We start from the raw sequence: 20,299 nt of genomic DNA, 5'->3' as shown, positions 1-20,299 counted from the left end.
AAAATCAGAACAAAATTCTTCCCACTTGTATGACAGAATTCTCACGGAGAAGTAAAACCCAGTAAAGGCAGAATGGCTCTCGAGCAGGGTTTGAGTGATGCAGCCTGGGAGTTTTAAACATGTACTTTTCACGTGGTAAAAAGTAACAGTAACTTCATACTCTCTGCATAGGGGGGTGTAAGTACCATACAAATTGAACTGGCTAAAGAGGTTTTTTTGTAAAGGAGACATCTAACAGATTCTATCAAACCTGGCTTCCTGTCCTCCTGTTAGTGTAGCTTACTCAGTCCCACGACAGTAATGGGTAACAGTCATCTGGGTTTTGCATACACATTAGAAAGTGAATAGGTATTTTTGTTCTTGTTATATGAATAGTAGACGAATTGAATTGTGCATTACTACTCTACTGTAAAGGTTTTGGCTAGAACAGTTGTGTGAGGGTCATGAAAATGTAAAGGACTGTGGTGACAACTTTGCTGATCTAGTCTATGTCATCAGTTATTAACCTATAAGCTACTGCTTTGGTGTAGTAGAAACTATGATTTTGACTGTTACTTGTGCATTTCTGGCTTGTCCACCTTCTCCTTTCAATAAATGGTAGAAACTATGTATGCAAATAAGTTCCTGTTGACCACTGTCTCTGCTCCAGCTAAGAATATTCTTATCAGTACCTTGTATTCTGATTTAGCAGAAATGTTCTCTTAAATATATACATATATACTGTAGATACAGTAATACCTGGTTTTGATGTCTTTAATTTGAAACTTGTTTTGCAAGGCTGATGTTCCTACTAAAGATCAAGGTGAAGAAGGCATTCAGTTCCTCGACCTTCTCCTTGTCCTTTATGGCCAGCTCCCCCTTCCCATTCAGTGCACCCATGGAAGTCCTTCTTGTTGCCCTTCATGTGCTTCACCAGATTTAGCTTTGGGTGGGCTTTGGCTTTCCTAACCCCATACCTGCACACACAGTATCTTTGTATTTCTTCCAGATCATTTGTCCCTGCTGCTACATGCTGTATATTTCCTTTTTACATCTGACTTTTGTCAGGAACTCTTTGGTCAACCTCTGCTTGTTTTCCTGTTTATCTTGGAGGAGGTAATACTTGAAAAATCAACAAGCTCACCTGGACCTCTTTTCAGGGCTGTATGCCACAGGATTCTAACAAGCAGATCTCTGAACAAGGCCAAAGACTGCATTTCTGAGGTCCAGGGTTGTGATCCTGCCTCTTGCACTTTTCCTTCCTCCTAGGATCCCAAACTCCACTATCTCATGGTTACTGAAGCTAAGTTTAGCCCCCAGCCTTCACACCCCTGACCAGTTCACAGAATCACAGAATCATCTAGGTTGGAAAGGACCTTGAAGATCATCTAGTCCAACCATTAACCCAGCACTGGCAGATCCCAACTACACCATAACCCTAAGTGCTATGTCAACCCGCCTCTTGAACGCCCAGGGATGGGGACTCCACCACCTCCCTGGGCAGCCCATTCCAACGCCTAACAACCCGTTCTGTAAAGAAATACTTCCTAATATCTAGTCTAAACCTTCCCTGATGCAACTTGAGGCCATTACCTCTTGTCCTATCACTTATTACTTGTTTAAAGAGGCTCATCCCCAGCTCTCTGCAACCTCCTTTCAGGTAGCTGTAGAGGGCGATGAGATCTCCCCTCAGCCTCCTCTTCTCCAGACTAAACACCCCCAGTTCCCTCAGCCGCTCCTCGTACGACATGTGCTCCAGACCCTTCACCAGCTTCGTTGTCCTTCTTTGGACACACTCAAGTAATTCAATGTCCTTTTTGTAGTGAGGGGCCCAAAACTGAACACAGTCATCGAGGTGCGGCCTCACCAGTGCCGAGTACAGGGGTAAGATCCCTTCCCTGTCCCTGCTGGCCACGCTATTTCTGATACAGGCCAGGATGCCATTGGCCTTCTTGGCCACCTGGACACACTGCTGGCTCATGTTCAGCTGGCTGTCAATCAACACCCCCAGGTCCCCCTCTGACTGGCAGCTCTCCAGCCACTCCTCCCCAAGCCTGTAGCGCTGCTGGGGGTTGTTGTGGCCCAAGTGCAGCACCCGGCATTTGGCCGTATTGAAACTCCTACAGTTGGCCTCAGCCCATCGCTCCAGCCTGTCCAGGTCTCTCTGCAGAGCCTCCCTACCCTCGAGCAGATCAACACTCCCACCCAACTTGGTGTCATCTGCAAACTTACTGAGGGTGCACTCGATCCCCTCGTCTAGATCATCAATAAAGGTGTTAAACAGGAGTGGACCCAAAACCGAGCCCTGGGGGACACCACTTGTGACTGGCCGCCAACCGGATTTAACTCCATTCATCACCACTCTTTGGGCCCAGCCATAAAGTTATTTCTTTGTTTGTAAGCATGAGGTGCAGCAGAGGGCGCCTGCCCTTCCTGGCTCTTCAATCATTTGTATCAGGAGCGTCAGGCTTCTTCCAGTTGTCTGAAGAAGGCCTTGTGTACTGCCTCCTGCTAAGGCTGTCTGCAGCAGGCATCTGCTACAATGTCACCCATGTTGGTCTGCCCTCTCTCTGTATCTAACCCCTGAGCTCCCAACTGACTCGTTGTCCATCCCCAGGTGGAGCTCTGTGCATTCCAGCTTCTCTCACATAAAGAGCAGCTCTCCCTTCTCACCTCCCAAGTGTGAGAAAACAAGCTGGGCAGTCAGTGATGCGTGGGAAGGGACGCCTAGTCATCTCTTTACTCCTGAGGCCTGTAGGCTCAACACTTGTGCCAGTTTCAGGAGCTGCATTATAACAACTTACCAGAGACTGTTTGCTGTGTCTAAAGTAACATTAATCTTTATTACTTCTTTAGCAATATGTCAGTCATCAAAATCTTAAAAGATGGAAGGCAGTAATTTGGCGGGAATTTTCTGGGTGGAGAGTCTGTCAAGTATTAGATGTTGGATTTTGCTGTTTGGGTGCATGTCAAACTGGACGAAGCAGTGCTGAGATCTTTGATCAAATGGCATAGTTGATACTCATACCACTGGCTGTGTTCTTTGCCAGCTACCTAGAGTGAGGTCCATGCCGAGTTATACCCAAATAGAAAACTTGCTTCTGTTTCAGGGCCTCTGGGTCTTGAGCCATCACAGTCAGATGGTGTTGTGCTGAACATCAGATTCTTCTGAATAAAAATTTGTGTTGGGTGAATGAAAACCTGTATTCAGGGAAGCCCTGTCTGGATTTCCTTGTGAAATAGCTGTAGTTTTCCGTTCCTGATATCTTTTTAAAAACCCTGCATAATTAACACAAGAGGGACTGTGCTTTTTGACCTGCTGGTTGAATTAAAAAGTGCTAATCCTTTCCCCTAACAAGAATTTCAAAATTTTCCCAAAAGTGACTCAAGTATATGTATGAAACTGAGTTTTTAATTTCTGGTTGATAGATAGAGGTATATGCAGCTGACTGCAGAGGCTTTAACAACATATTTCAATTTGGCAGAGTAAATGCACTGGAGCAGGGTAATAACAAGTTTGTTATTTAGTTTCTGCCCTCTTGATGTCTTCTGCAGGATTATCATCCCTCATTTTCACCTTGGAATGAGCTGCCAGTTTTTATTGCAGTGATTCAGAAAAATTAAGAAATCAGCAAACACTTTTATTAGTCTAACCCTCTATTATCTCTGTTCCCTCACTTTTCCTTGGTTCCATCTTAGAAGCTCCCGCCATTTTCAAATCATTCCCCTCACTCCGTAGTGAACAGGTGAAATGCAGGAGAGAGAAGTTCCAAATTCCCTTATGTTGGGCTGTAATAAATTTAGTACCAGTTCCAACACATCCAGAATTAATCTTGACGGTTTGCTCATTGTACTGTGAACTTCTTCAGATAGAAGACTGCCTCGGTGTCTTTCCTGGAACAGATGATACAAATAAATAGAAAAGTAGTGCTGTTACTCTAGCAACAAGAATTGTGAGATAATTAACCCTTGTCTGACTGATCAGTTCTGAATTGTGTGCTATACTGAATCTTGAAATAAGCAGTGGCAGCACCAGTTTTGTGTCTGTGTAATACTGGAAATACTTCTCGAAGTCCTGAGAAGAGTGAGGAAGGCAGTGAGAGTAGATCTTGGGGGTTATGTGGAAAAGGGGTAGGGGTGCAATCCCTGGGAGGCAGCTCTGAAGAATAAAGGAGTTTATTATGGTTGGGAGTTCATTAAGAACAGCATCTTCCAAATGCAAGAACAGTCCAGGAATACAGGTAGATTGATCAGGGACTGTCTTGTCTTTACAGGGAACTCATGGCTGCACCCTAGTCCTAGTGCAATATAAGGGAGGTAGAAGCAGGTGTGGGCTACAAAGGAAGAATGCACAAACACTGGCCAGGCCTCTAGGGGTGGTGTTTGGAAAGCCAAAGCTCTCCTGGAGTTGATGCTTGCAAGGGATCAAGGTCAACAAGAAGAGCTCTTATGACTTTGTTAATGGTAAAAGACTGAACAAGGAAAAAGTGGTCCTGTTGCTGAATGGTGTGAGTGATTTAGTAACACGGTTGGAGCAACACAGATAAGGCTGAGGTGCTCAGTACCTTCTTTGTTTCAGTCTTTTCTAGTAAGGTCTCTCAGATCTCTATGCTCAGGAAGGGTTCAGGGAGGAGAACAGCAGCAGTGGATGAAGAGTGAGTTGGGGATCAGTCGGGAGTTCTAGACCCATACAAATCCATAGAGTCAGAGGGGCTGCATCTGACGATGCTGAGAAAGCTGCCTGATACCTTTGCAAGGCTCTAGTCTCACCTTTGAAAGGTCACAGAAAGTCCACAGCAATGAAAGGCAAAAATTGCACCCATCTGTCAAAAGGACTGCTGAGCTCCACTGGACTCCTTGGAAAAAATCATGGAGCGAGTCCTCTTGGAACACATTTTTGGGTATGTGAAGGAGAGAGGGGGACTGGAAAGAGTCAGCATGGATTTGCCAGGGCTATATCATGCCTGACCAGCCTGGCTGCTTTCCATGATAGGTTTGTGAATAAAGGAAGAAAAGTAGTGTTTGGTAGTGACTTTAGCAAGGCTTTCAGTACAGTCTTTCACAGTATGCTTGTATCCAAGTTGGGATGTTACAGTGTAGATGGGTGCACAACCAGATGGGTAAAAATCTCCTCATACTCTACATGGAGGCCAGTTACAAGTGGGGTAAGGAAGAATTCTATACTATGGCCTGTTTCGTGACTTTAGCAGTGATCTGGAGGTGATGGAGTGCACTCTTGCCTGCAGAAAACACCAAATTTGGGAGACCAGCTGATATGCTTGAGAGCAGGACTGTTATACAGAGGGATCTGAACAGGCTGGAGGAGCGGGCTAACAGGAACCTTATGAAATGCAGCGAGGTCCTGCACTTAAGAAGGAATAACCCTTTGCAACACTACAGCCAGGGCTGGCAGGAGAGCAACTTCGCCAAGAAGAAAGCCTGAAACTAAGAAGGAAACGAAAAAAAAAAAAAAAAGGAAATTTGGAAGGTGAAATAGGAACTAGGGTGTTGATGAGAATACTTGCCTTGCAGGGTGTATCAGAGAACTGAGAATCCTGACGACTCCTTATCTCCATACTTCTGCATTGTGGTGATCTGTGTCTCCAGTCAGATCATTTAACTTTTGTCAAATCACTGTCACTCATAAATGATAGTGATTTGCCTGCAACATTCAGTAGACCTTTGAGTTCCTTGGATGAAAAGTGCCTAGGTAGGAATAAATCTTAAAAGCTAAGTGACTATATTGGAAACAAATAACAAACTTTTTTTTTTCCCTAGTAAGCCACATAGTATATTATCTTCAGAATGTTATAAGCAAGTGTTTTGCTGATTAAGGATACCAATTAAACTCAGACACCAGCGTGAAAAGAGCAGGCGTATTTTACTGGTGATACCTAAATAATGTAACAGAATAATACAGAAAGCATGAAGTAAGAAAAGGCAGAATAATGCACCTAAATCAACAAATAGGAAAATACAGGGTAATGCATCAAATCGTTACTACACGAGAGAGAGAATAGTGATTAAGAAAGATCCATCACCACTTGCATACGTTACCATCATCCAGATCCGCAGTCGCCGGGGAGCCCCGGTTACAGCGAGGATTTGGAGAGCCTTTCCCGGCAAGTGGGAAATCCTACGCGGTGCGTCCACCCGTAGGTGAGGCTTCCAAAGTCGCTGTGAGCGGGCCCAGCCTTATATACCAAAAATCAGCAAGCTGGAATAACTGGCACCTGAAAATACCTGGTTTCATTCTCTGTTGGATTCCACCCAAAGCCTGGCCAGGGCTCAGGGGGGGAAACCAAGGGAGTTTACAACAAGGCCAAATACGTGGGTTCTCAGCCTTGAACAAGGATGAGAAAGGAAAGCTGGATACATTCTCTCAGCATTTCATCCTCACTACTGATTATATTCTGTCTAAGCTGCATCTTTCACTAGTGAGCTTACATACTTTGTTGATGACTACATACTAAGTTAGCAGTTTTGGCTCGGGGCCTGTGGTTCCGGCTTCAGTACTTCAACACTTTAGCACTTTTTACACCAGCATAAGTGGGTTGTTATAACTTAGTACAATACCTACTAGCACAATGGTTATCGGTTATAAAATATACAGGATTCATCTATAGGTCAACTCTGGCTTGGGCCTGTTGTCCAAGCCTTAGCACTTCAGCAAGTAAAACCTTTAATGTGAATGGAAAGAATTAAAGCTGGGAAGTGAAGGAGCATTGTCCTGGGGGGACATTCCTCCCCTTTAAACACAAGAGGGAACTGTGGTGTAGTCCTGGTTAATGTAATTGCTTTGAGCAGTGCCAGGTGAGCCACTTTTGCATATGAGATTTCTGTCTTGCCCGCTTTTCATTGGGTTGCTAGACTGATGAAGTAGATTTCTTTGTTTCCTTCACATGCTTCATTATAGAGCATGGCCTGTTGCAGGTTGCTGAGGTAGGTCAGAAGGAAAAACTGGTAATTTTTAAATATCCTCTTGGTATGCTTGGCAAAACAAGTCTTGCTAAGTGATGATGTATCAAAATCTTACTGTGGTGGTTGTTCCAATTGGGGTAACAGATGTCAGCAGTCCTGCAGATGGGAAAATGGTTTGGTGAGGGCTTAAATCCTTGTGTTCTGGTCTTCTTGTTCATGCACAGATAAAGCTCACGTGTATATTCTTCCATGTGAAAGTTGAACATAACTAAACACTGATTTACTATATGCTGGGTAAAGGATAAAGTAGGAATTTACTTTTCTGCTTGGTCATTGATTTTCTGCCTACTTCCTGCCTTTTGAGAGAAGTGAGTATTGAAGTTGAGTATATGTACATTAATTCTTTGGAATTAGATAAGTATTGCTAGCTTTCCCCATCTTTACCCCAAATACGTTAGTGCCTCTTTAATTTTTTTTAAAGTTGTGGGTATAATATAGGCTCTTGAAATTATTCCTACTTCAAAAAATATACAAGACACACAAGTAATTAATTCAGTCACAGGAAAACCTTGGAGTAAGATAGGAATTTGAGTATGTGTATTTCTGGCTGACTGAGTTTAACAAATTGGTTGAGGAAAAACACATGTAGCATTCTGATAAATACACAACTTCCAAAATGTTAGTCTTATTAAAAAAAAAAAAAAGAAAAAAAATATAAGCAGCACTGAAATATCTCCACTGTCTCTCTGTGTGCTATCACTTAGTTTATTTCCCAGCGTAGAACAGAGCTGAGCGCTGCAGAACATAAGTAGTTCTGCTGTAATGGTTGTCAGGTTTGACTCTCTTGCTTTTTCCCTGCTAGTTCTTATGGAACCTGCTTACAGAGAAATGAATTCTTGGTTTTGGGGGTCATTATGTAATCTCGTGTGTATTTTGTTGCTGGCTTCTTCAGATAATGCAGATTTGCTAATCTGCATTCTTCTTTATGCTTAAAATGACCAATGTGTAAATGTTACTTCAAGACTTCGGCTGACAAGCAGCAATTAAGCTTCACATATCCTAAAAATGAAGAGTATGGGATAGGTAACACTGTTAAAATGGTTTAGAGGCCAGAGCCAGTTTCTGGCCATAAATAGTTCTAATAATTGTTGAGTCCTTTTGCTGGCCTTCCCGGGTACAATCTGTGAGAATCCACACTACTAGCCCTCAGCAGAAGCCCTCTTCAGCCCCAGGGTGTAGCTGTTTGTGAGGGAATGCAGAGTGCTGACTTGAATATTTATAAAAGAAATAGCTTTTGTTTTACAGTAAAAACTTGTTAAAATGCTAATTAAATAATTCATACTATACTTGCTTGTTACAAAAGAGAGTAAAATACGTATCAGCTCTGTTTCTCAGCTATGCACCTTGTTTTTTATCTGCCTTCAGCTTCTGTGTGCAAAATTCTTTTTTAGTCATCCATTTTTGCAATGTTTTGTCATGCATCTAAACTAAGCACAGGAATAGGTCCTCAGAATGTCTTGCTGAATTGCATTTCAGGTTGTTCATTGCCAGAGAGATTTGGGTTGTATGTACTTTGTCAAGAACTCTGGTTCTTGGTCTTCGCAGTTGTTATTAGTGCAAATTAATAATTATATTTTAAGTACCATGTAAAACAAAGGCAGCTGGAAAGCAAGGCAGCATAACAATTCTGGTAGTCTGATTTGCATAGCTCAAAATCTAGAAAATTCTGCCCATGTGTAGGAGGATTGCTGGTTCTTCTTTAAAGTTATATTTTAGATTTTTGTTACAGATTTAAAAGTAACTACTTGGGGGTAAAGGGTATGTGGGAGGCATTAAAGTAAGTTTCTGAAACTCCTGAAGTCGAAGATGCAATAGAGAGCTTTGAAAGGATAAATATTGTAGTGTAAGTCATTTACTGAACATATCTTTTTTTAGAAAAAAAAAACAACAAAAAACCCCAAACCCACCAAACAGCTCTTAGCTTTAATACTGTAGTTACAGTCTTTTGGACAAACAGTCCATTCTCTTCCAAAGATACTAGTGATGGGAGTTCTCTCCACATTTGCATGCATCTTGCACATACAGTGCTTCTGATTAAATTGTTACAATACTGAATAAAAAGGTACCTTTCCTCCTTTCCCCCCTTTTTTCTTTTTTTTTCCTTCTTTTTATTTAAGATGTACTTGCTATGTACATGCTCTCACACTGTCACTTTTGCAGAAGCAGCAGCAGGAGCAATGGATTATTTCTGACTTGCCCATCCACCAGTCTGGAGGAAAGCATAATGTAATGAAAATTAGTATTTAGGAACTCTCTGAGCTGGAACTCATAAATTCAGGAATCTGACAGTATATAGGCTACTAGACTGTTCCTAGATCTTAATCAGCTGCCAGTTACAAATCCATCTGTTGTTCCAATCAACTTTCATTGGTCATCAGTGAATTTTTTTCCATATTTTTATTTATATGTGTATGTATAATATATACAAAGAACACATTTAATAAAATGTCCTTAAAAATTAGCTTGCTTAGGTCTGCATAAAATCATTTCTATACTGGACAATGCTGTAAGCTGTGACATTTGCGTAACACCATAAACAAAACCACCCTTCCTCAATGACTTGCAGTTGGTGACCTTGAAACCTTCTGTAGATCTGGGGATACAGCAGCAACTCTGTTCTCCAAATAGACCTGCCTTGGCTTCTTTTTACAGAAAGTGGGAAGTCTTAGAAGACTGCTTATTTTTGGATGACTGGGTGAAACAGTGCTTCACATGTGTTTTTCTGCTGTGAGGTTATATATTAGTACTCATTGTATGGTAGGCACTTCTTTCCAGTGAGACAAGGATAGTCTCTCCCAGAACTTGAAGGCAGAGCTTTCATTTTATTATTCAAAAAAGCCTTCTTGCAGTAAGACAGAGGGATTGATTTATTTTCTACAGTGGTGTCTGTGCCCCAGCAAATCCTGAAGATGGCATTGGCCTCCTGCTTCTTCATTCATCTTCAACATCATCCTCTGCTCTCTGGTTCCTTGTAGGCATCTCCTTGGAGGGTTCATGTCTGTCTTCTCTCTCCCTACATTGTACAGGAGTAGAGATGTTAATGAAAACCAGCTAGAAATTTTAGTGAAGAGATTTTGTGTTAGACTGCTCTGAGCTGACCTGGAAGTGTACCAAACTGAAATAGGTAAATTAAGTCTTGCTGGTGATGTAACAGATGCGTAAGCTACTTTTTTTTTTTTCCTCATAGCATGTATGTAGAGAAAAGGTGACTGGTATATCTTTTCTCATCCCACTTTTCTTCCAGTGGTCTGTTTCCATCATGAGAATAAACAAAAGGTTTCTATCTTGGAGTGACAGTTCTGAATACCTCATGGTGATTTAGGCTAGCAAGGACAGAAACAGCTATAGGGACTCGGAGAAATGAGAAACAGGCTGGGCTTTGCTTATCAAGTAGCTGTGCATGCTTGACTGACTTGGGCTTACTAATTCCCTTCCAAGGCTTGAATGTTTGGGTTCTACCCCAGAGACCACAGAGGTGGTTGGTAATACTGGGCATATTCTGTGAGAAGAGATGGGAGCCACTAGGGTGGAAACTGTAAAGGGAAAGCAGTGCACGCTTTCCTTGATTTCTTTTTACTCCCATGCTTTCCACTACATATGTTGCCAGAGGGAGAACGTGAACCCTTGATATGTTCCATTCGCTTTTCTAGAGGAAGGTACTTACGTCATCTCATAGTCCGTGTCCTTGTCTGCCCGACAGCAGCAGCAATAGGCTAAAATACCAATAACTATAATTGCAGCAACAGCTCCACCAATGATGCCAGCATAAAGAGCTATGTTCATGGATGCTATACGGGAAGAAAAGAATTAGTCTTTTGCAATGAGAAAGATATCAAATGCAATCAGCACAATCGCTGGACTTCAAACCCCACCACCAGATGTCAGCTCTCCCTACTGGATCCAGACTGAGTGGAAGCCACATTTATTTTGACTACAGCAACTGGAATTAATTCTGTACTGGGTAGCTGATAAGTCTGCAGGAGCAATCAGTTAGATGGTGATAGGGAGGAGCCCCTGGATGTGAAAACTGCTGCACTTTATCAATAAAGTTTAGTTTCAGACTTTGGGGGCTCAGGCCTATCTCACACTATGCATTTTTTTTTTTTTATCATCTGTGAATTAACCCCATGAGTTAGTGAGTGCTCTGTGAGCATGTAAACCAATGCAGAGAATGTGTCTTACAGGTAAAAAAAAGTGGTATTTTTTTGAGAGAAAGCAGAATTTTATAGTTCTGTCTGCATTGCCTCTATTAATCCTTTGCCACTTAGCTAGGGTACTTTCCCTGGTACTGCTCTTCTGATAAGCAACCCTGTCTCTTACGTGGCACAACGCTGACTGTCATGTTGCAAAATTCCTTTCCCACAATGTTCGTTGAAGTGCAGATGTAAAATCCAGAGGTATCCGCCGAGATGTTCTTCAGAGTTATCTGTTCCCCTGTTGCAAAACACACACCCAGTCCAAAAAAAGAAAATAATTAAAGCAGAAGGGAAGTAGGGACAGCAGCCTTTCAATTCCGGTCCCAGGTAGTGGGAGTGATGAGAAGTTATTAAAGCTGATGAATTGCTCCGTCTTGCTTGGGAGCTGCCATGCTAGTCCCTAGGTTTTAGTGTGATTTGTGGGAGGACAAACGGAAGTGTGCTGTTTTGATTACAGGGAGCATGTGGCATTTGAACATTGTTTTTAGAAAGAAAATTGTGGGTGGAGGGTAAAGAAGTATGTGCTTAGTGAAAGCTCTCTTGCAGTGGATTTTGCTGAGAAATGTAAGATGGCTCAAACTGACATCTGGCTTTGAGAACTGGCCATCTGATGAATTAACTTGTAAAACAACAAAAAGCTCTTCAATCCTCTAGCTCTTAGGATTTCAGATCTGAATTGTTTAGCAGTGGAGAATATAGTTTTCTAGTCTGGAGAGGTTATGCAGGCTGTGAAAATAAATGAAGGAAAAGAAATGCATTGACATGGGATTACTACGATACTGATGTTTTCTGCCCAACCTAACAGAGCTCAGAACCATATACTAAAGCTTAGCTCTGCTCAAGCAGTCCGTTTTTGTTTATTACATCTCCAGCTGACATTTGTATGTGTAGTCCATGCTTTTTGCTTGTGACCTACTGATAAAGGTCCAGATTCCTGCTCTAAAAGCAAAAGGCTCTGAATACTTCTCAGTGCCTTTCTTGTTTCATTTTCCTTGTGATCTCAGTTCTTTTCAGCCCACTCGTGGGTCTGGGATTCTGTTTAGTCTCTGCTGGCGCCTAGCGCTAGATAGTAAAAGAGCATGCAAACCAAGCAATAACAGACTGCTTGCTTGATTTTTTTTTTTTTTTTTTTTTCAGTGTGATGTTTATAGCTCTTAGAGTTGCAGTCTATAACGGGACTGTAAATCCTCCGAAATTAAATCAAAAGTAATTGGTGAGTAAAACTGGGAAAAATGCGGGTCAGATACTGTCAATTTTGGGGTGGTTCCTAAGGGGATTCTGCACATGCTGCAGCACTGGGACTTGCTTAGCACAGGTACTTAGCGCGGAAAGAAATTGCTTGTAGTGACAGTAGGGCATCCAGCCAGTTTGGGGCAGAAGGGGACAGTCAGCACACTACTTGGACATCGGTGCCCTGATGAAAACAGAAATGAGGTGGAAATGGATCAGAAGAAACTCCCGTCCCAAGGAAGAACAGGATGATGGCAGAAGCAGGCAGGCAGTCGCTGCTAGAAGACAAATCCCGGTATGTTCAGGGCCGTGCGTGATGCGTTGGCACCACTTAGTGGCCAGTCAAACGAATAAGGTTTGTGTCCCTGGTGATGTCTCATCTTTTGCATAATTTATGCAAGAATCGGCTAGTGAGTGTTGAATATCCTGTCAAGTCTGATCATAGTTAGTTTACCTCCGTAGTGATGCTACGATAAGTTAAACCAGGAAGGGTAGGTTCAGATACCAGGAAGAAACAAAGTTGTTTAAAGGAATGACTCCAAGTCCTGTCACTACTACACTTCAAAGAGTATTAAACCCTCACTTCTGTGTGAATACTTTCTAGATTCTGACTTAAAGCAAATAAAATACTGGGCCCTGCATGATAGTCCTAAAGAACCAGAAGTCTCTTTTATGCTCAAAGTAGGAATGGTGTAATTGTTTCTCATACCACCTTCCTCTAGGAGAGGAGTCATCTCTGGAAGGAAAGTAGCTTCCAGAGCCAATTTTGTTTCCCTTCATCCCCAAAGCGACCTGGTCATTGTCGAGCAAGCTGGGATATAAAGACACACCAGTTAGAAAACTTGATGTTATTCCTGAATGTTATGCGCCCTTATGCCCAGCAGTTGAGAAGTAATTATTTCTGGCTGCTTCCAGAGCAAGCCAGCTTTCTTGCCAGGTGGAGAGCTGAAGTGAAAATCTTAGTGACCATTGTTACTTCAGTTAACAGTCCTTTTCTCCCTGCTAAGTTATTACTGAGTGTGCCTTGTATCAAAAGGACAACTTCTCAGAATGCTGGTCAGAGAACTTCCTAGAAAAAGCCTTAAGTGTGTTTTTGTATTTACATTTCAAAATCTTTCCAACCTTGATCTACAGAAAGCTCTAAGACTTGATGTCTTTGAATTTCTCATACCTTCTGTTGTTTGCAGTACACGGGGCTCGTTTTGTACATTGAAGCTTTGCCAGGTATATCTGGGCTTTGGGGAGCCCTCATGAGAAATGCAGGTCAGATTGATTGTCTGTCCATATTCTGTTGTCCCCAAGATATTGCATTCTGGCTTGGATGGTGCAACTGAAGGAAGAAGGAAGGAATGAATTTTATTAATGAGGAGTAGTTTTTTGTTTCAACCCATCTTCTGTACCCGTGGCTTTTATTCTTGCTAAACAGAGGCTGGTCTTGCACCTACCACCATCTTCTCAAAGGCACTGGAGTGAACTTTTCTCTAATTTGTTTCTCCCTTCTTGGCACTGGTCAGCCAAGAAGGAATTGTAAGATGCTTTTTGATATATGTCTTATAGTGATGGGTAACTCATCCTTTGATAACTAGAGTATGACAAGCCACACAGGGAATGAGGAATTCCCTGTAATGAGGCAAGAGTTATTAGGAAAGACTATTTAAAGACTATTTTCTACAGTCAAGTATTGAGGGGAGTTGGGTGCTGTAGGCCTTCCAACCTACTTCCATAGTAGTAGGAAAAGACCAAAAATGGAATTGTGGATGATAAATTCCTGGGAATTTGTTTTCTGTTAGAAAATCTGTTGTCTAAAACTATGTGGATATTAGAGGACAGACAGTGTTTTATCTAATGGATCTGATGTTGCCTCCATCATGCTTACCAAGGACGAAAAGAGATAGGGTTGCAGACTGCCTGGGGGGGTCATTCCTCAGACGAACGCTGCATGCGTATGTCCCATTGTCTTCCATGGTCACTGCATTGATGGTGATACTGACGTCCCCTGTGTTTACATCACCACTAAACTGTATACGGTTTTCATAACCCTTGCCATACTGTACAAGTCCATCAAAATACCTAGTGACAGCATCATCCTGATGGAGAGGGAGGGAAGATGATCAATCTTAGTTTCTTCCGTGTGAGTCTACAACCTAACTCGATGGATTATCCCACTCTTAAGAGCAGCTTGGAAAAGAAGGCCTTAAACTGCCCTGGTTTGCCAAAAAGCCAAGAAAAGCATAGAAATTCAAAAGGGGCTGTGTTTCTCTCTGGAATCCCCTTCTTCCACCTTATCTGAAGTCACAAACAACTGATTTCTTTTGCTGGGGTTTATTCACCTTTCCACTCCATGACAAGACCCATGAGACTTGTCTGAGATCCATATGCCAATCAAATTCCCTTATGATTACACAAACTCCCTTGCCTTCTTCCAGCAAAGATCTTCAGAGAAGAAACCCTTGGCAGTTACTGCAAGGAGATCTCTAAAGGCTGCTCCCCCTCTCACTAATTCTCAAGAAGTCAAGAACTTCAGAGGTCTCTTTACCTTCAGATACTCCATATGAATGTAGGAGACCTCAAGAATCTCTCCATGTAATATTATCATCAACTTAAAACATTTTATATAGTATCAAAGAGATATATCTACACATAAGTAGATATCTAAAATACATATACTTCAAAAAATATATATCTTTTTATAAAGTGTCTGAGTATTTCACATATTTTAATAGATGTTAACCCACAGTACATACAGTGATGTATCCTCAATACACATTTGCAAGACCAAGAGAGAGGAAAGAGACGTTTGGGGGCTTGCCTAGTATCATGCGATAGATTTGGGATAAATTGCATCTAGAATCAGAGTTTCTGTTTGCATAGTTCTGAGATTAAAGGAAGTCTTGAAGGGTTCTTTTTCTTCCAGCACACTTTCCCACCCACAGTCCTGCTTCTATCTCTACTCCCACCCCCCTTTTGTGTGCCCTATAATGTGTTTCTTTATGCAACTCAATTTACCTCACTCTTGATTTTCCTCCAGACAACAAAATCTCCTGAGGTAACAGAAGTCTGTGTTTTAAAATGACAGCGGAGAGTAACATTCTTCCCTCGTGCCACCTGTATTTCCTTGGCAGGTGCTTCCACAGTGAGGGCATGAGCAGTCACCAGAACTAGGAAGAGAATAAATTCTGTAGTCAGCAAAATTAACAATATGTGGATTCTACGTTTTGTCTCTTCGGCTTTTTTACATGCCACAACAACCCTACATCCCCTCTGTCATCCATGACATTCCCCATGGAGCAAGAGGTGATGTGTGCTGGGGCTATTTGACTACAGGAAGCTGCTGCAGATGATGGCTAAGAGCTAAACTCAAAAAAACCTTCTTTCCTTTCCTCGCTTTCCTCTTCTTTACCTGGACGTACATTGCCATGGAGTTTATAAAGATGTTTGGGGTTTTTTTTCTGAGCCCTCTTTCAGTGTGACTGACATCCTTTGACAGTTCTAAATGTACAGAGGGAGACAGATAAACAGATAAGACAAGTGCATCAGCAGTATTAAGGATTCAGGCTAAACTAACAAATTGATATTGTCAAATTTCAGGGATCGGGAAAACTGACAAATAACTCGCCTCAATCCAAGTCCATACAGAAGTGACATTTTGTGCTAGGGAGACAAAACCTGTTCATGTAATGCCCTGAAAGAGGAAAATCTAGAAAAGCAAAGAGAGCTTGAAAGAAACAAGAGATGAATAGCTATCCATTTTTAAAAATGAGTAGGGTGGTAATCACCTTTCTCCAAGAACTGTAGCTCCTGCCTGTGGAGCACAGGAATAGCTGAGAGTTGAATACAACAGAAATCTCTCTATGCCCTGGTGGAGCATGCAGAGCACAGGGTAGGTGTTTCTTGTATGCTGTGTTCCATTTGACTTGATGCTTAATTCATCATACCTGATCAGGTATTAGCTAGTGGCAGGTCTTAGTTATTCTCAGAATTGGGCTGGAGGTTTACCTCTGCCCTGCTATAGATGACTTTCATGTCTCTGGGAACCTATGTTTAAAAATGCCTGCTTTCTCCTTACAGTTTGTGTAGGGCTTGAGGGTTTTTTATGGCATCAAACTGAATATTTTGAAAAAAAAAAAAAGTCTGAAACCAGTTAGAGAGAGTGCAGGAAGGTGGAAAAGGGAGTGCTGCTCAGAGGCACTCCTGTGACAAAGAGTAATATGGTCCAGTAAGGAGCAAAGCGGAGGAGGGCAGGGATGTATGCTCTCCTGAGAGGGGCACGCTGTGTGTGGTGGTGAAGGTTTGCTTCCGGAAGAACCAGGCTGAGTCAGTGTTCCCTGGAGAAGATTTGACTGAGAAGTGGCTGTCTAACAAGCTTTGGGCCCTCATTCTGCTGTATCTCTGTCCAGATTAGATCCATAAGGAAGTGTAATGTGTAAGGCAGAGAACAAAGGACGTCTAGATTCCACCTTGAGTTGCAAGCTGATTGTGAATACTTGCTTTTTTAGGCAGGAGAAAAACACAGACACATGCATTAGGTCAATAAGAGTAAGTCATTGGCAAGTTGAGCACTACCAGATCATTGACTATAGCAGCAGTGAACTATAGTGTCCCTTAGAAAACAACAGCATGGAGACCCAAAAGGTTTTGTTGTCACTGCCCTAGGAACCTGCTGGTAGCAGTTCAGGTACTTGCACAGGGTAACGTGGGACATTTGGCATGAGGATCTGCTCCCCCTTGGGAGAGGCAAAAGCTTCTGTAACAGATTCCCGGATCTAGTCTGTTCTCCACAGCAAATGGGCCTTCAAGTCTCTTCTTAGAAATGCTTATACTTCCAGAACTTCCGCATCTTCTCTCTCCTGAGAGAAGTTTGATGGGAGTTTTCACAGCAACCAAACCCTCCCCTCCCCTGCACCCCTCCTTCCTTGCTGCTGGGCAGGGATGCCCTCCCTTCCACAGCTGTCTTCAGAAGCAGCTTCAGACATTTTCAGCAGGAGTGCAAAGACTGCCTTCTGTGCTTGTTAGTGTCCTGGCAAGCAAGGCGGCCAAGTGACCAGAGCAGGAGGCTTCCAGCTGAAGTTCCGATCTTTCTGCATTCCCCATCCCGTAACTGAGTTGTTCTGTGATCTTGCACAGTTAATTACTTAAGTTTGCGTTTTAGTCTTCCTCTGTGACATGGTGGTGGTGTTCTCTTGGGGATTGAATTCATTTACAGCTGCTGACAGCAATGAGGAGGAAACCAGCAGGGCAAAGTATTTCTAGCATGGTTTTATTGCAGCCACTCCCAGATCTTTCCCTGCTCTGGAGCACCCAGTGTAAGGGCCGTGTTTGTGTAGCCCCAGGGCTCTTTCTGACTGCATTTCTTTCTGACTGTTTTTCCTTGCGCCCTCTATGAGAGACACCTATGAAAGCTTTGTCTTGCCTTTTGTGACTGCAGAGAGACACTTTCCTTCATTTAGGTGAAAAGCACCACCATCTATACTAGGAGATGGAGCAAAACCCATTTCCTGATCCTTTTGTCACTCAGAAACTGGTTCCACCAGGCTGGAGTTCACTGACAGGTCATTAATTCAGCCCTGAGGCAGAGAAGAGACTACCCAACCCTAAGGCTTCCCCTCACAAGTGCTTTTCCTTCTGCCAATTGGATGACTCAAATACTACAATAAATGAGATCTTTGTTTTTTTCCAAACATGTCTTAAGTGCAGAGTCGGGGAACAGCTGAACCAAACCCCATGTTCAAGAGACACAGCCTGTAACAAGTGAGACTGCTTATTCATCTGTTGCTGTCACCCTAATGCCCGAATTCTTCTGATGCTCTCCCGTTTTTCACCCACGACAACTCTTTCTGGCTCCCACTCCTCCCTTGTTAGGGCTCCTTCTGGCTCTCAGGGAAGCTGCACAGTTTCATTCTGGGATGCCATTTACTCACACCGATTTCCTCCTTCCCCCGTCTCACCATGTTTCACTTCTTCACAAAGTCACCAACAACCAGCTGGTTACAGTCAGCATGTCTAAAAACAGGGGTGTTTTCTTCAGGGGTTGGGGCCTTTTTTCTGAGACAAAACAGAATCTATTCAAAGCATGGCTGAAGGGAGGGGAGGACCGATTCCGAAAGAACTTCAGAAAAGGAGAGAGGACTAATAGCCTGTGTAGTACTAGAGGGATGGTGTCACCTAGATTTAACCCTTAGAATTACTTTTTTGTGTGCTATCAATTAGTATGTTTTTAGCATAAGAAATTGAGAAAGGTTTTACCTCCCTCTGCTCAACTTAAACATTTGTACAAAGGAAGAAGAAAATCAGAGTGATGTGCCTACTTTCACATTCCTTACTGAGTAAGTGTTAATCAAAACAGAATGAAGGGCAACTAATAGAGCTGGAAACAATTAGAGGAATCTTTTGTTTGCTGAAAAAATTGAGATTTGGATCAAGCAAAATTATTATTGCTGATTTGTCTTGGTAGATTTCCACTTTTCCTACTTTTCTCACTAGCCAAATGTTTTACTTCACCTTTACAAGGAAATGCTCTGACTTTTAATCCATCAATACTTTACCTCAGAATTTAGCTGAAATTAATTCCAAAGTGGGTGAGGGGAAACCTCTTAAAAGTGAAATTTGCAGAGAAAGTAAATATTTTGTTTGATTCAGAATGATCATTTGGGGCTTTTCCTTCAGCAAGAAGTTCAAAGTACCAGTTATTCACACGCTGCAGTGAAAAGCTGTACAGCAGGAGAAGTCAGCCTGATGGAACACATTCAGGGCAGCTCTGGCATCCCAATACGGCACTGCCATGTGCCGTGCAGTTTCTTCACTCTGATGCAGGGCAGGAATCTACTATACTTTCTCCAAAAATTTTTCACAGGACAATATTTTGACTCTGAATTATTACCATTTGAGTCCTGCCCAAACAGACAAGAAGAGCTTCACCCAACGTACGTATCTTTGCTCTAAAAAGTTTCCCATCTATAATTTGGATAGCATGAATAGTGAGAATAATGAAAAAGGAGAGTGAATACCAATGGAAAAACACAATTTACATGATGATCATCAAATCATGACCCAAGTCACATTTGCTGCATACGGAGCATATCCACTTTTTCTAATTACGTTAAGCATTGTGAATTTCCTTCTTGTGGGTCTTATTGTTGAAGTGAGGTTTTCAGGATTTTTGTTAAAAAAACAAGCAATTGCCATGTGCATAGCTTTGTTTGAAGGCTGGAAGAAGGTGTAGGAGCATTGGTATGAGAAGATGCGACAGGTCAAAAAGCAGTGGAACTGAGACTGCAGGCTCTGCAAGGCAGGATGAGAAAGGGCAGGTCTGTGAGGAAGGCCAGGGCCCAGCTGGCTGATTTATGTGTGTTAGGGATTATTGTGCGTCCCCTTGACATGAAGAATATATAGAGATCACAAGTTGTATCGGAGTACATATAAACAGTAGGATTTAGATATACAGAGACAATGCTACATGCAGATTTACGTATAAAAGAATAAAATCCAAGGACTTTACCACTTCCAGCTGAGGAAGTTCCTTCTTCAGAGATAAACATTGTATTTAACAGAAGCTATTAAAACTGTTTTTAAAAAACATTTTCCAGCCTCATGAAGAATAACATTCTTTTCCTGTTCTTAATACTGTCTTGTGGCTTTAGGAGATGCCTGTGTCTGGACATTCGGCCCAGAGATGGTAAACACACCTGCCTGATCATAAACATGAAGGAACTTTTACTAAACAAAAAAGAAACACACAAAGTCCATTGGAGTACTTGGACTTTGTAGTGCTTTTTCCTTCTGCCCAACCCTGGAAGACATAATCAAATTAGTACTCACTTGCACTGAAAACGAACAGCCAAAGTCTTTTCATTGCCGTCCTCCTCATCTCTCCTTTGTTTCACTTCAAGGTGCTCTTTCTTGTATCTCTAGGTGGC

General features: G+C 42.3%; 1 protein-coding gene across 1 annotated transcript; it reads right to left on the bottom strand.

Moving 5' to 3' along the window:
* Positions 1–9,424: 9,424 nt before the first annotated feature.
* Positions 9,425–20,299, bottom strand: GPA33 (glycoprotein A33). Its single transcript, XM_074816831.1, has 7 exons — positions 20,202–20,299; positions 15,393–15,544; positions 14,263–14,473; positions 13,558–13,716; positions 11,281–11,394; positions 10,625–10,748; positions 9,425–9,973 (listed from the first exon to the last, which is right to left on the bottom strand). Exons 1-7 carry the CDS (start codon positions 20,248–20,250, stop codon positions 9,892–9,894), a joined length of 891 nt encoding a protein of 296 aa, XP_074672932.1. The 5' UTR covers positions 20,251–20,299; the 3' UTR covers positions 9,425–9,891.

The sequence above is a fragment of the Strix aluco genome, chromosome 2 (assembly GCF_031877795.1).
Source record: "Strix aluco isolate bStrAlu1 chromosome 2, bStrAlu1.hap1, whole genome shotgun sequence".
NCBI lineage: Eukaryota > Metazoa > Chordata > Aves > Strigiformes > Strigidae > Strix > Strix aluco.
Note: the sequence above shows the minus strand (reverse complement) of the source record. Positions and strands in the feature narration are given on the sequence as shown.

Excerpts from the sequence above, each read along its gene's own strand:
- GPA33 (XM_074816831.1), bottom strand. The coding sequence starts at position 20,250 with ATGAGGAGGACGGCAATGAAAAGACTTTGGCTGTTCGTTTTCAGTGCA. Across the intron at positions 15,545-20,201 it reads GCTGTTCGTTTTCAGTGCAA|TTCTGGTGACTGCTCATGCC; the intron begins GTGAGTACTAAT and ends TTCTCTTCCTAG. Across the intron at positions 14,474-15,392 it reads GGAGGAAAATCAAGAGTGAG|GATGATGCTGTCACTAGGTA; the intron begins GTAAATTGAGTT and ends CCTCTCCATCAG.